The sequence below is a fragment of the Notolepis coatsorum genome, assembly GCF_963971535.1.
Source record: "Notolepis coatsorum genome assembly, chromosome: 16".
Classification (NCBI taxonomy): domain Eukaryota; kingdom Metazoa; phylum Chordata; class Actinopteri; order Aulopiformes; family Paralepididae; genus Notolepis; species Notolepis coatsorum.
In genome coordinates this window covers 17,484,651-17,498,049 of record NC_140180.1, presented here as the reverse complement: position 1 = coordinate 17,498,049, position 13,399 = coordinate 17,484,651, and the positions used below count along the sequence as shown (strand labels likewise).

Below are 13,399 nucleotides of genomic sequence, written 5' to 3'. Positions count from 1 at the left end.
TCAGTGTATAGACACAAATCGAGACAGTTGCTCTTTTTTGTTTTGTCTCTCTTAACACGAGTTAATAAATGATGAGTTGCTCAGAGAGTTGATACGCGGTTGAGGACACCTGCTGGCAAGGATGGCTGCCTTTACACTAATATTTGTTTTTCTGATCTGGTAGGTAAAGTCCTTTAGGCTCTATGTGTGTGTGTGTGTGTGTGTGTGTGTGTATGTGTGTATTCATGGTTTGTAAAGCAATTGTTAATAAATATACCCCCCCTTCTCCTTCCCTCCTCCCCTTTCCAGTGTTGGTCGGTCATATGGAACTGGGGACAACACCACTCTGATTCTGGATCAGCTGTTGGAGACCTATGACAACAGGTTGCGTCCTGGCATAGGAGGTAACTTCCCAAAGCTTTTCTACTTTTATATCACATAGATGAGCCATTCAGTGGTAATTGACCATATTCACACGGTGGCCATTTTGCTCTTATGTCCTGCTCAGGTTGGGATTCCTTAAACAGGGTGGGAAAGGAATCCCAAACAGAGCATGACATAAGAGCAAAATGGCCACAGTTTGAATACGGTCAATGGGCATTGTAATTGCCTAATTAATGTTTAAAGATCAATTAAGTATACGTAATGAATTACGCCAAGGACGTTTCGCCCTTCCAGGCTAAGATGTAATTACAGTGATCATTATTTTCTTTATTACTCCCATTGGATTGCAACTACAGGACATGGTGTCTGGCGATGCTGATTGTGTGTGTGTTCCCGTGCTAATGTGTTGTTGTTGTTGTGAAATAGTGAGCTGTGTTTGTGTTCTCTCCACAGGGGGTGTGACGGAGGTGAAGATAGACTTCTTCGTCACCAGCTTTGGGCCCGTTTCGGATGTGGATATGGTGAGAGACCTTCCTCTCTGTAAAGACAGAGCAGAATAACAGTCCCTTCATGAAAAACATCATGGTCGTTTTGCCTCAGTACTAGTAAAGAATTCACAATGATAGGCTACTGCCATGATGCAAGTTATGTATCACCATGGTACCACTTTTGTACTTAAATAATAACATGGTATAATCCGATCTAAACCGTGATACTGATGGTAATATCATGGCATTTACATAATTCGTTTTTGGTCACTACCATCATGACCAAAGAAATTATGGACATACCGTGATCATTTCTCGTAAGGGAAATGTCCCATCCAAAACGGTGTGATTTATCAATAGCATATCTCTGATGTCATAATCAGCTTTTTACATGGGTCATTCTATTGTTACCCGAAGTATCAATGCTGTAGATATATATATATTATTTTAATGATTGTACGATAGAATCTAAGATAAAGTCAACTGTTTTTAATTTTTTTTTTTATAAATGAGTGTGTTTATAAAATATATATATATATATATATATATATATATATATATATATATATATATATATATATATATATATATATATATATATATATATCTATAACATGTTTACTATACATAATGTGTCTATTGACTGGATGATGATTGACTGAGCATCACGTCCTGCTGCCTGCCTGCCTGTCTGCCTTATGGGCAAACTGCCATTAGTCCATATAATGAGCTTTAATCTGTTTGGCCAGGCCTACAACTGCATTACCGTTGGCCATTAAATCAATATGGCATCGTGTCAAATTAAGAAAATGGCTGAATGGATTGATTAATGATTATCTGCGATGAGTGGCATTCCATCATTACTTCATCATCTGATCATCTGCTCAACCATCCCTTGCCAATGTCTTTTAGTGGAAATTCAATATGGATATCTGTTCCTTTATGATGTTCTGTATGTGAACGTTGACCTTGGCAATATAGAGATCTTTATAGAGATGTCAGACCCACAGTTCTGGCTTGTAGATACCAGGGTTGGGCTGAATATAGAGATCTATATAGAGATGTCAGACCCAGAGTTCTGGCTTGTAGATACCAGGGTTGGGCTGAATATAGAGATCTATATAGAGATGTCAGACCCAGAGTTCTGGCTTGTAGATACCAGGGTTTATGTTTATGTTTATTAGGATCCCCATTAGTCATCATCAACGTGTTGACTATTGTTCCTGGGGACCTCACAGATATACACATACAAACATTCAGTGTCATATATCACATACATAATCAATAGAAAATAAAACAAAAGGTCATAGGTGAATCCATTTCACCATACCTTTAAAAAAGAAAACCAGAGACCCAGAGTTCTGGCTCATAGATACCAGGGTTGAGCTGAATTCACTTTCAGGTCAACACATTCAGCAAGTGGACTTACTTTGAAATTCAAATATTGAAAAAGGTTCAGTGTGAGAAGGTTGTACAGTATCCAACCTATTGAGAAATGAACAAACAATGAACGGTTCTGTTCTGAGTACATGTTATGTTGTGACTATAGCATTTCTGTTTAAACATCTGATTGATTGAATTGATTTGAATTAGCTATGGCCACTATGGCAATGTCATTTACATGCATGCAAGCAAGAGGCCTTAACCCTTTCACTACCACACTCCAAAGGGTTAACACTTTCACTACCACACTACAGAATGTTATCCCTTTTACTACCACACTACAAAGGGTTAGCGCTTTCACAACCACACTACAGAAGGTCAACCTTTCACTACCACACTACAGACAGTCTGTAGTGTGGTAGTGAAAGGGTTAACCTTCTATAGTGTGGTAGTGAAAGGGTTAATGTTTTGTATCACTCAGCAATTAGGTTTGCTACATATGCCCCCTTTTCAACACATCACAGTGACTTATACACATCTGTAAATTGGCCATCATTACACTCTCGACGAGAAATGAATTGGCTTATACTCATTTACAAAACCATCCTTGGTCTGACCCCTCCTTATTTGATACACCTGTTACAATCATCTACTCCCTATAACACCAGAGCTGCTCGCTAGATGTTCCCCGTGTTAACACTTCCTTTGGTCAATTGTCAATTGTCTAGCACAGTCTCTGGAGCGTAACAGTAAGAAGCATTTTGTATGAAAGTATTCTGTACTTCTGTATGACAACTATTAAAGAAACTTGAAACAATTCTCCTTCCAATTTGCTGCTCCCAGCAGTTGGAACGAGACGCAAAAGACTTTGAAAATGGACAAATTGATCCCCCTCACTACCTTTTAAAGGACTCTATCGCAGAGTTGTTTACACACACCTGCAACTGTCACCTTTTAACTGTAATTAGTCTGTTCTGCTTCATGTATTACATACCGTGTCATTTCATTTGGTTGTTTGACGTGTGTTTTAATTGTATCGCCTGACTCTTTTATATTTAATTTAATTTAATTAAATGTTTTTGTCCCCTTTCCCTGTTACCCTTCGAGAGGCCCTTTTGTCCTCTCACCAGGGCCGTCATTGTAAATAAGAATTTGTTCTTAATTGACCTGCCTGGTTAAATAACGGTTAAATAAAATTTTGATAAAATTGATCCCAACCAGATACATAATGGCTACTAGTCAGGGCGACAGTGGCTCGGGAGGTAGAGCAGTCATCGGGTAATCTGGAGGTTCCCGGCTTGATTCCCGCTCCTCCCGGGCAGTGTGTCGAAGTGTCCTTGAGCAAGAGACACTTGACTTAACCCCTAACTTCTCCTGATGAGCAGGTTGCCACCTTGCATGGTTGCCTCTGTCGTCGGTGTGTGAATGTGTGAGTGAATGGGTAAAAATGTGAGGAACAAATTGCAAAGCGCTTTGGGTAAAAGATATAAATTCAGCCATTTACAATTTATGCCCTCTAACAACCGGCATGTCCTGCGTCTGTCCACCCGATCAGGAGTTCACAATGGACATGTTCTTCCGTCAAATGTGGGTGGACGAGAGGCTGAAGTACGACGGCCCCATCAAGATCCTCCGTCTCAACAACCTGATGGTGGACAAGATCTGGACTCCGGACACCTTCTTCCGCAACGCCAAGAAGTCCCGTGCCCACAACATGACCACGCCCAACAAGCTGTTCCGCATCATGCAGAACGGGACCGTCCTGTACACCATGAGGTAATAATAATAATAATAATAATAATAATAAACCTTTTAGGGCGGCTGGGTGGCGCAGCGGACATTGCGCTCGTCACCAACGCAAGAGACACCGGGTTCGAATCCGGCTGTCGGCGTTGCCTCCGGCTTGGGCCGGCCGTCATACTAACTCAATTGGCAGAGTTAGCGGGTGGGAAGTCGAAGGGTGGTAGACTGGTCATTGTGAACAGCGACTCCTACAGGTCGGTTGGGGGACGCCTGCACAGCAAAGTCAGGAAAATGGCGGGGGCAGTGTGAGCCTCCCACACATTACTCCTCGCCAAATGAGAGTCCGCGCTGGCAGGTGAAAAGATGTGACAGGCTGCCTCCACATGTATCGGAGGGGACATGTGATGCAAGGCTTCTATCCTCCCTACAACCGGCCAGTGGGGGGCATATGCGAGCAACGCTCAGGACAGGACAGGGAGAATTGGCACGAGAGGTAAATTGGGATGGGGAGCAAAATCACAGAAAAAGGAGGAGGAAAAAAGTAGATAAAAAATTATAATAATAATAAACTTTATTTGTATAGCACCTTTCATACAAAAATTGCAGCTCAAAGTGCTTCACAACAGAAAAAAGACAGGCATAAAATTAGCACATAAAGTGTAGACATGTAAAATCACAGTTTTTCACATTAGGATCTAACATCCCAACAGGCCACCTTGTTTATGGTTTGATTCAGTTTTAAAAATAGACAATAATAAAAAGAGTAAGATAGAATAGACAGAGTAAAATAGTGCAATAGTGCAGTGCAATAAGTAGTAGAATAGAATAGACATGAGCACATAAAGTGCATATAAAATCCCAGTTTTTTTTTACAGTGCAATAAAATAGTTCTGGATTACTGTTGTAACAGTTCAAAGTTGTCTTTACCATCTCTGTTTGGTATCCACAGTTTAAAACCTGACAGTCTTCCCTCCTGTTTGATACCCACGTTGACCCTTCGAACTTCCCACTCAGGGCAAACCCCCCTCTCCCTCTATGAGGTAGAGTGAGTAGGTTTTGTATTTTAGATGGGGGGGGGGGGGGGGGGGGGGGGTATTCTCTTACACACATATCTGTGTTTGTTATGGTTGCGTTGTTAGAGTTTGTGTGTGTTCCATTTCTCCACTGATGGAGTCAACACAATACATTTTCTCTCAGGCAATTGCTAAAAGTATCTATCGATTGATCTATCGACCTGTTTTTTGTCTATCTGTCTATCTATCTCTATCCATCCATCCACCAATTATTGTGTCACAGATGTATGTATTTAAATGAAGGCGTAAATTATAAACTTTTTTACTTTGAGTGACATGTCAAAGGACATTTCCAACGTGGTTGTAGGCCTACATACAGTATGTATGTTAAAAATACTAAATGTGTTTGTGTGGTGTGTGTGTGTGTTCATGGATTGTAAAGCAATTGCAAATAAGTGAAAAAAATATATTAATTAATGAATGGTTTCAAATGTACATGTGTGTGTCTATGTATGTGAGAGATGCTAAATGAGACTGGCCTCTGTATTTTTCCTTTCTGCTTCATAGACTGACGATCAGCGCAGAGTGTATAATGAACCTGATGGACTTCCCTATGGATGGACACGCCTGTCCTCTCAGGTTTGGAAGCTGTGAGTCGCAGATTTTATGTTTCAAGAGATAAAAAAATATATATCTCTGTGAAGCATGTTGGTGTTAACCCCTTAAGCCCTGACATTTTTCTGGGAAGGTGGGGGGGGGGGGGGGGGGGGGGCTGGGGGATCTGGGGCCTAGCTGGGATGGTGACCCATGGAGGTCAGCAATACATTTATTTTATTATATATTTTTATAGATTAGATTACGTTCAAATTTATTGTCATTCGAAGAAGTTTGGCATCCAACCAAAGTGCAAATGTAACAGTAAAGTGCAATAGTAATATACAATGTACAGGTGGTATAAAATATATAAATGAGTACTACTGAGTATAGTGCTAATCAGATGTACAGGGTTGTAGTATTAATTAATATGTACAATGATTGTATTATATATGACATGAGTTAGACAGGTTTGGTGGGGGACCCATTCACTGGACCTTTTCAGGGACCCAGCCATTTATGGGCTTGGGTGGATGGGTATTGGGGTGGGGGGACCTCAAGATCCACAGGAGGTGCCACATATGAGCGTCATACACACCAATGACAGACTGTTTTGGATTAGTGTGCAATCAACATTATGTTTTGATCCTCGCCTATTCAAATGATGAAAGGTCTGAGTGTAGAGGGGCTTATGACGTCACGTGATGGCCTAATGATTACCATTCCCATGCTCGATTATGTCTCTTAGTTGCTGCAACAATGTCTTTGGGTTGATACCATTACACAGGTTTGGTGCAAAACGAAACCGTTGTTTACCACTCGCATACACATTAAGACACCAAGACGGTGCAAGACCTTGAAAAATATGTTAGAAAAGTTAATACTGTGATTTTTGTATCAATAATCTCTGAGATTTCTGAAAATGTGTTTTGTTCTTTTTCTCTCTCAGAAATTTGATGGCGAACACTTCTTTTTAAATTTTTCTCTTTACTGAAAATGGCTCATTCTTGATTATTCATTCTCACTATATTTTTCCAGTTCCAGTGTTTTGAAGAACAGAGGGAAGGCTGTGCACTAACATCCAGAGTAATAGCTGTTTCCATCCTCTGAGGACCTTAAATGTATTATTCATAATGCACTGCTGTATTTGTTCATTTTTAGATGCATACACCGACCGTGAAATTGTATTTACCTGGCGGAAGGGACCGATCGAATCTGTCGACTGTCCCCAGGAGTCCATCAGTCTCCTGCAGTATGATCTGGTGGGCCAGAAACTGTCCAGTGAGGTTTTCAAGTCAAACACAGGTAAGGCTTACCCGTCCAGTATGAAAATGAACTGGTGGTCCTGTGTTGCTGTTTTCTTCCCCTGTACCCATTAATATAGAATGTGTAAACGGTAAATGGACTGCATTTATATAGCGCTTTACAACTCATGCCTCACACATTCACCCATTCACTCATTCACTCATACATTCACACCGACAGCGGAGGCAATCATGTGTCTTGCTCAAGGACACTTCGACGCGCCTGCCGGGAAGAGACTGAATCGAACCGGGAACCTTCTGATTAAATGGTAAATGGTGCATTTACATAGTGCTTTTATCCAAATCGCTTTACAATTTGTTCCTCACATTTGACCCATTCACTCCCACATTCACACACCGACGGCGGAGGCGTCCATGCAAGGTGCCAACCTGCTCATTGGGAGCAGTTAGGGGGTTAAGTGTCTTGCTAGAGGACACTTCAATATGCTGCCGGGAGGAGGGGGCGAACCGGGAACCTTCTGATTACCAGACGACCGCTCTATCCCTTGAACCACTGTCACACCCACAATCGTTTCATATATATATCATATATATATTAAGGCTGTCAATCCATTGAAATATTTAATCTGATTAATCGCATGATCGTCCATAGTTAACTCACGATTAATTAATCGCAAATTAATCGCATCTTTTTTATCTGTTCTAAATTGACCTTAAACGGATATTTTTCAACTTTTAATACTCAACATGAGAGTCAACAAATGCTTGCTTTATGCAGCCATTTAACACAAAAGGATGACCCTCATACATTGCAAATTTGCATCAAATTCAAAACAGAGAGATGCTCAAAATGACTTAAAAGAAAATAATCATTTAAAACAATGAATAAAGTGTGCATGAAATAATAGGGGAAATAAAACGTTAGGAACTTGTTACATTCACCCACACAAGGGCTGAGGACTCACCCCCCCCCTCTCTCTCTCTCTCTCCCTCTCCCTCTCCCTCTCTCTCTCTCTCTCTCTCTCTCTCTCTCTCTCTCTCTCTTCTCTCTCTCTCTCTCTCTCTCTCTCTCTCTCTCTCTCTCTCTCTCTCACACACTTTGAGTCAGAAACAAACATAGTATCAATGAGAGTATCAATAATACACCTGAGTGAAGTCTAGTAAAAAATAATAAGTAAAAAAAAACTTTAATCTTGCTTTAAAAAAATAGTGGTGTTAATGTTAAAAGAATTGTGCGTTAATGCGTTAATAGCGCGTTAACTTTGACATTGAAACATCCTTAATATATATACAGTATATATATATATTATATATGAAAAGATTGTCATACACAACCTAGTAAGAAATAATGAAGGATGAATGATATACCATTAACAAATTAATTGCAGTTAATTGTTTACATCTTGAATTAACTGAATTGAAAGTATGCTAAATATATAAGATATATGTATAAGTAGTACTGCAGTATTTCAGTTCTATTTCATTCTGGCCTCCGCTCAGCGTCAGTCTGCACTAACCTCACTTCGTGCACATGCACTGAATAAAAAATCCACAATGTACCTTTACATACCAACGTTCGTCTGGCCACACCCCTATCCGCTTACCTTCATAAGCAGGTGTGTGGGGGTGAGATGTCTCCTTGGGGTTCCTCGTCCGCAGATGTTGGGTTAGAACCTCCGACTCTGCGGCGGGATGCCCTGCTATCAGCCACATCAGAATGTGGCTCCTTAACCAGTAGTCTGCTGCATGTGAGGGACGCGGGCTCGGTGGGGGAAAGTATGCAGGGGGAACTGCGTGCTTTGTTCCCCGAGCTCATGGCGGCGGCGGCAGTCGCAAACGGCGTGCCGCTGCCGCAGCCACTGCCTGTTCCTATCCCTGACGATCTCATAGGTCATCTATGGCAACGTCGCCCGGTGAGAGGGGTGGACGTTGTCTGCCCATTTTTCCCCTCAATGGAGGCCTACGTCCGTCAGGGACAGGTGGTCTCCCACATCATGGGCCTTACTCCCGCCTACGTGCAAGTCATGCAGGTGGTGGGTTTGGTAGAAGGCATGAAGGAGGGTGTGCCTCGGCTTGATAGGCCGATGGCGGCGCTCCTTTGTCCTGAGGTGGTGTGGGAGCCATTACGGAAGCCGGTTCCCCAAGGGAAATCGGCGAGGCGGTTGGCGTTTTGGAGTGACCAGTCATTTATCTCCGCGACACAATCTCTAGCTGCCACTTCCAACATCGCACAGCTGGCGAGATTCATGTCCGGGATACTGACGGGCGGCACGGAGCTGACTGATTTACAACATGATCAGCTCGCCCATGCGGCAGGAGCCATCCTGCATCTGATTCAGCCGCAGGCTATAGCCGCTGGGAAAGTGCGTGCCCTGGCCACTCTAATCCAGCGCCACCTTTGGCTGGAGCAGGCGCGTGTGCCGGAGAAGAAGAGGACTCCGCTTCTGACGGCACCCCTCTCCGATGCTGGACTATTCGGGTCGGCACTGCAGCTGATGACCTCAACCTGCAGGGAGATGCAGGAGGAGCGCTCCGTGCTCCAGCCTCATTTCCCCCCGCCCAATGTCGCCGGTGGAGTCAGATGGCCGCCGCGTCGTCGAGGTTCCTCCGCCGTGGCCGCCGCTGCTACCACCGCCACTGCTGGACCTTCGGCAAAGAAGGCCAGGAGGAGAGAGGGCGCATCCGCCACTGCAGCCGGCCCATCTACGCCCGGAGGTGATGGTAGAGATCGTCGTGACCAGCCGCCGATCGTTTACCGTCCCTCTGGGGCTCCACGGGGTGGCAAATCCTGAGCGGCTCGTGGCAGGCGTTGCTAAAAATAATTGACTTTTTCCCTCTGTGGTCCCCCCCTGTTCCCTTCCCGGCCCTAATATGATTTTTGTTGAAAGAAATAAAGAGTCCCTCCTAAAGGAGGGACTGTATTTTTTGTTACAAACTGTGTGTTTATTCACCAAACATATGATGGGGATGCGACGTGAGTCTTTCGCTAGTATGGGTTTGATAGGAGGGCTAGACGTTACATTCATGTTAGAGCTTAAGCAAGGCCTGCAGCCTACACTCGGTTGAAAAAGGTTTTTTTCTGCCTCGACCTGAATCTTCACATAAAGGTAGAGGTTAGTTGTGTGCTCTGTTGCTTAAACAGTGATATTGAGCTGCAACACTATTGTGTTGGTTGCAGTAATGCTTGTATGAAAACGTACCGCGGCTCAGCCGCTCTCTCTCTCTATCAGATTTTCTGTGTCTTACAACATAGATACGGGTGTCGGGTTCACACATACACAACTTGGCCTTGCTATAAACCCTGTTCACAGATGTGTCTGTGGCTAGCGTGCATTGAATTAGCTTGCGCTTTTCATTAGCATTTGCTACTGAAGGTATCATATGGCTGTTTGTTGTTGTCGTATGCAAGGGTTGGGCTTGCGAGGGGGTACCGGATAAACCCCTCCTTCCCTCTTCTGATTGGTCAGGGGGTTATTGGACTTTCTTTTCATTCGGTCAGGGCCAAGCTGTTAGGCAGCTTGGCACGGGGGTGGGGGGGGGGGGGGTTCCCAGACTCCGCACCTATCACAGGCGGTTGAGTCTTGGGTTCCCCCTGTCATAGCAAACGTCACTAGGCACGTTTCTATTGGACGACGGCTTCCGTGAGTTTTAGACCCATATGTAGGGTCTGTTGTTGTCAAGTTGTCGGGGCAGAGCGTAAGAACTTACTGTTCTACTACGCTCGATATACGTGTAACTTGAGTCTGTTGGTCATGTGTCTCAATGTTACCGTGACTTTTCAATCTATGGCTCACGTGGGAAGTCTCTCTGAGGAGTCCCGTCTCTCCTCTGTGGTGAGGGTGGCGGGATGTAAAAATGTAAAAAAAAATTACCCTCGGCTGCGTCACGGGGGATTCATGTCAGTCGGTGTTTCTTTCTTTTTTAATAAAAAAAGAGTGGAGAATATGAAGCACGACAAACTTCTTGTCGTTCTCCCAGGCGACTTGAAGGAACAATGTTGGGGTCTAGTTAGACTATCCATTGATGTGTTTGGGTCCCGACGCATACATAGTGCTGGCTCGGGGTGTTTCTGTTAAGAATCATGCGGGAGGCTAGTGCGCCTTGGTTGCTCGTTATTAAAACAGCGTTTTTATAGGGCAACTGGGATGGGGGATTTTTTCCTCTTCCGAGAGCCTGTTACTGGGTCTCGACGGATTCTCGTTCATATCTGGGGGATGTTAACGGAATAGATCAGAACATAGGTAGAGGGGTCTCACGTCCTTGGGGTGGGCCACTGAGCGCGGTACAAATGGGACCGTCTGGGTGGCGCCCTCTTTTCATGTTTTAGATCGACACGCATACCTACCCCCTCTCCTGGAGTAAGCATGTCGGCGTGGTTAGGGCACGGGACTGGTTCTGGTCGCGCTGGTCCAGGTCAGTTAACCCATTGTCCACCGGGGACGCAGATCTGCTGTTCTGGTACCCTGAGGGACTTGTGCTTTTTTCGGGGGGAAAAATGCCAGGTCGGCCCGGGTGTCACAGGGTTAGGCGTTATGGAGACCCTTTGTTGGGTACACGTTGTACCTGGCACTATCATAAGGGGCTGGTTCTCCTTTCTTTCGCTCCTCTCTCACGCATGGCGAAGAGGGGGCTGTTGGGGTGGTCTTCTGGACCTCCTCTGGTAACCCTGTGTGCTTCCCGAGCCGCCGGGCCCGGTCCGAAGTAATGTTTCGTTGAAACCGTAGGCCTGGGATAACCCTTTTTTGGAAACTGAAACACTTGTACTGCGGTATAGCTGGTGTATACCCGCAGGTGTGTTTTGGAGTTTTTCTTGAGGGGTTATAGGAACAACCACCGTATGTGGTACCAAGAGGGTGGTTGATTCCCTGGTGTGTTGGAGCAGAGTCAACTCCCGGGTTACCCGGTTGAGTGTGCCCCTGCACGTTCATGACGTCTGCCAATCGTGTCAGCCTTCTCTGCCTCGACCCCTCTGGGTGTTTTTTTATTTTGATGGAGGCTTTGTCATGGTGCGCAACAATGCCAGCATACGCCCCTTCCACCGGGGGTGCTGTTTTCAGTTGACCCCTTTGGCGCCTGTCTCGTCCGCAGTGCTCCAGGCTCGGGTCTACAGCCTGTTGCCTGGTTTCCCGGTGCGCTGCCTGCTTCAGTTATGGTTAGCCTTTTGAGTGCTTCAAGTTACGGCCATGCTGGACTGCCTGTGTTGCAGGGTCAGTGTGCCAGGCGGCGTACTAGTGGGGGGGAGGGCCCGCTCTTGGAGGGGGGCCCTGTCCGAATACGCTGGCGATGTGGGGGGCGGTGTCACTAAGTGACCGGCCTGGTGAGGTCTTGAGTTGCTCGAGTTCCTTTTCGCACGGTCGGATCCGTCTCCCCTCCCGTCCTCCAATAGGGAGGGTATCCCTCCATTAGGGAGGGTCGGGGGGGCTCGGTCCGTCCCCGGTCTGATGGTTGTGGGGGGCCTCAGCGGGGTACATTTGTCGAGCTTCTGGCTTCCGCTCAGCTCCTCTTGTGCAGACTGACGCTGAGCGGAGGCCAGAATGAAATAGAACGTAAGGTTATGTATATAAACCAAGTTCTATGAATTCTGGTGGACGCTCAGCGGTCAGGACGCCACTGCGGCCCTTGATCTCGCCTTGTGGTGAAAGTTTGGGAAGGAGGCGAGTAGGTGACCACACACCTGCTTATGAAGGTAAGCGGATAGGGGTGTGGCCAGACGAATGTTGGTATGTAAAGGTACATTGTGGAGTTTTTATTCAGTGCATGTGCACGAAGTGAGGTTAGTGCAGACTGACGCTGAGCGTCACCAGAATTCATAGAACTTGGTTATATACATAACCTTACGGTAAGTCTCGTACAGGAATACAATAGTGATTAATTTCCATAATATTCCACTATAGAAATACTATAGAAATACTATGGTGAATCACTGTTTTTAGCTGCAACCAACAGCTCTAAAGGTTACTGTCGGTTGGTCCACAAACATTTCTCCACTCTCTAGTGGCCACAGGTTTCACCCGTGTGTGTGTGTGTGTGTGTGTGTGTGTGTGTGTGTGTGTGTGTGTGTGTGTGTGTGTGTGTGTGTGTGTGTGTGTGTGTGTGTGTGTGTGTGTGGTGTGTGTGTGTGTGTGTGTGTGTGTGTGTGTGTGTGTGTGTGTGTGTGTGTGTGTGTGTGTGTGTGTGTGTTCATGCCAACTGGCTAAAAGGGGGCGTGGGCAACGGGAGTGGCCTATCACAAAAAGGTTGCAGCTATTGCGAATTTGCGCTTGTTTTCTGTGCTAGTGTGTACAGCAATGCTTTGGTTTTACTACATTTTACGAGTTACTAAACATTTTACTATAGCTAATTTACATAGTTTACTACAGGTTTGTACAAAATGTTTTACTATAGTTCATTTTCATAACGTAGTGAATCATTCCGTACGAATCAAACGTCTGGCTTTTCAGGACGCGGCAGGTATCACCTAAAAAAAAACACATCACTATCAAGTGTCTCATCTTTACTCTTAATTACATAAGACATGCGTTGTCAGATTTCATCCGAGAGGAAAAGGAGA

At 44.9% G+C, this 13,399-nt stretch overlaps 1 protein-coding gene across 1 annotated transcript in view; it reads left to right on the top strand.

Annotated features, from left to right (window-relative positions):
- Positions 1–121: 121 nt before the first annotated feature.
- gabra6a (gamma-aminobutyric acid type A receptor subunit alpha6a) overlaps positions 122–13,399 on the top strand; it is a gene marked incomplete at both ends in the record, with an annotated part of 28,716 nt that continues 15,438 nt past the window's right edge. Inside the window, 6 exons of the mRNA XM_084331974.1 lie at positions 122–159; positions 289–383; positions 817–884; positions 3,790–4,010; positions 5,558–5,640; positions 6,746–6,889. Coding sequence (XP_084188100.1) covers positions 122–159; positions 289–383; positions 817–884; positions 3,790–4,010; positions 5,558–5,640; positions 6,746–6,889 — 649 coding nt within the window. The remainder of the gene's footprint in view (positions 160–288; positions 384–816; positions 885–3,789; positions 4,011–5,557; positions 5,641–6,745; positions 6,890–13,399) is intronic.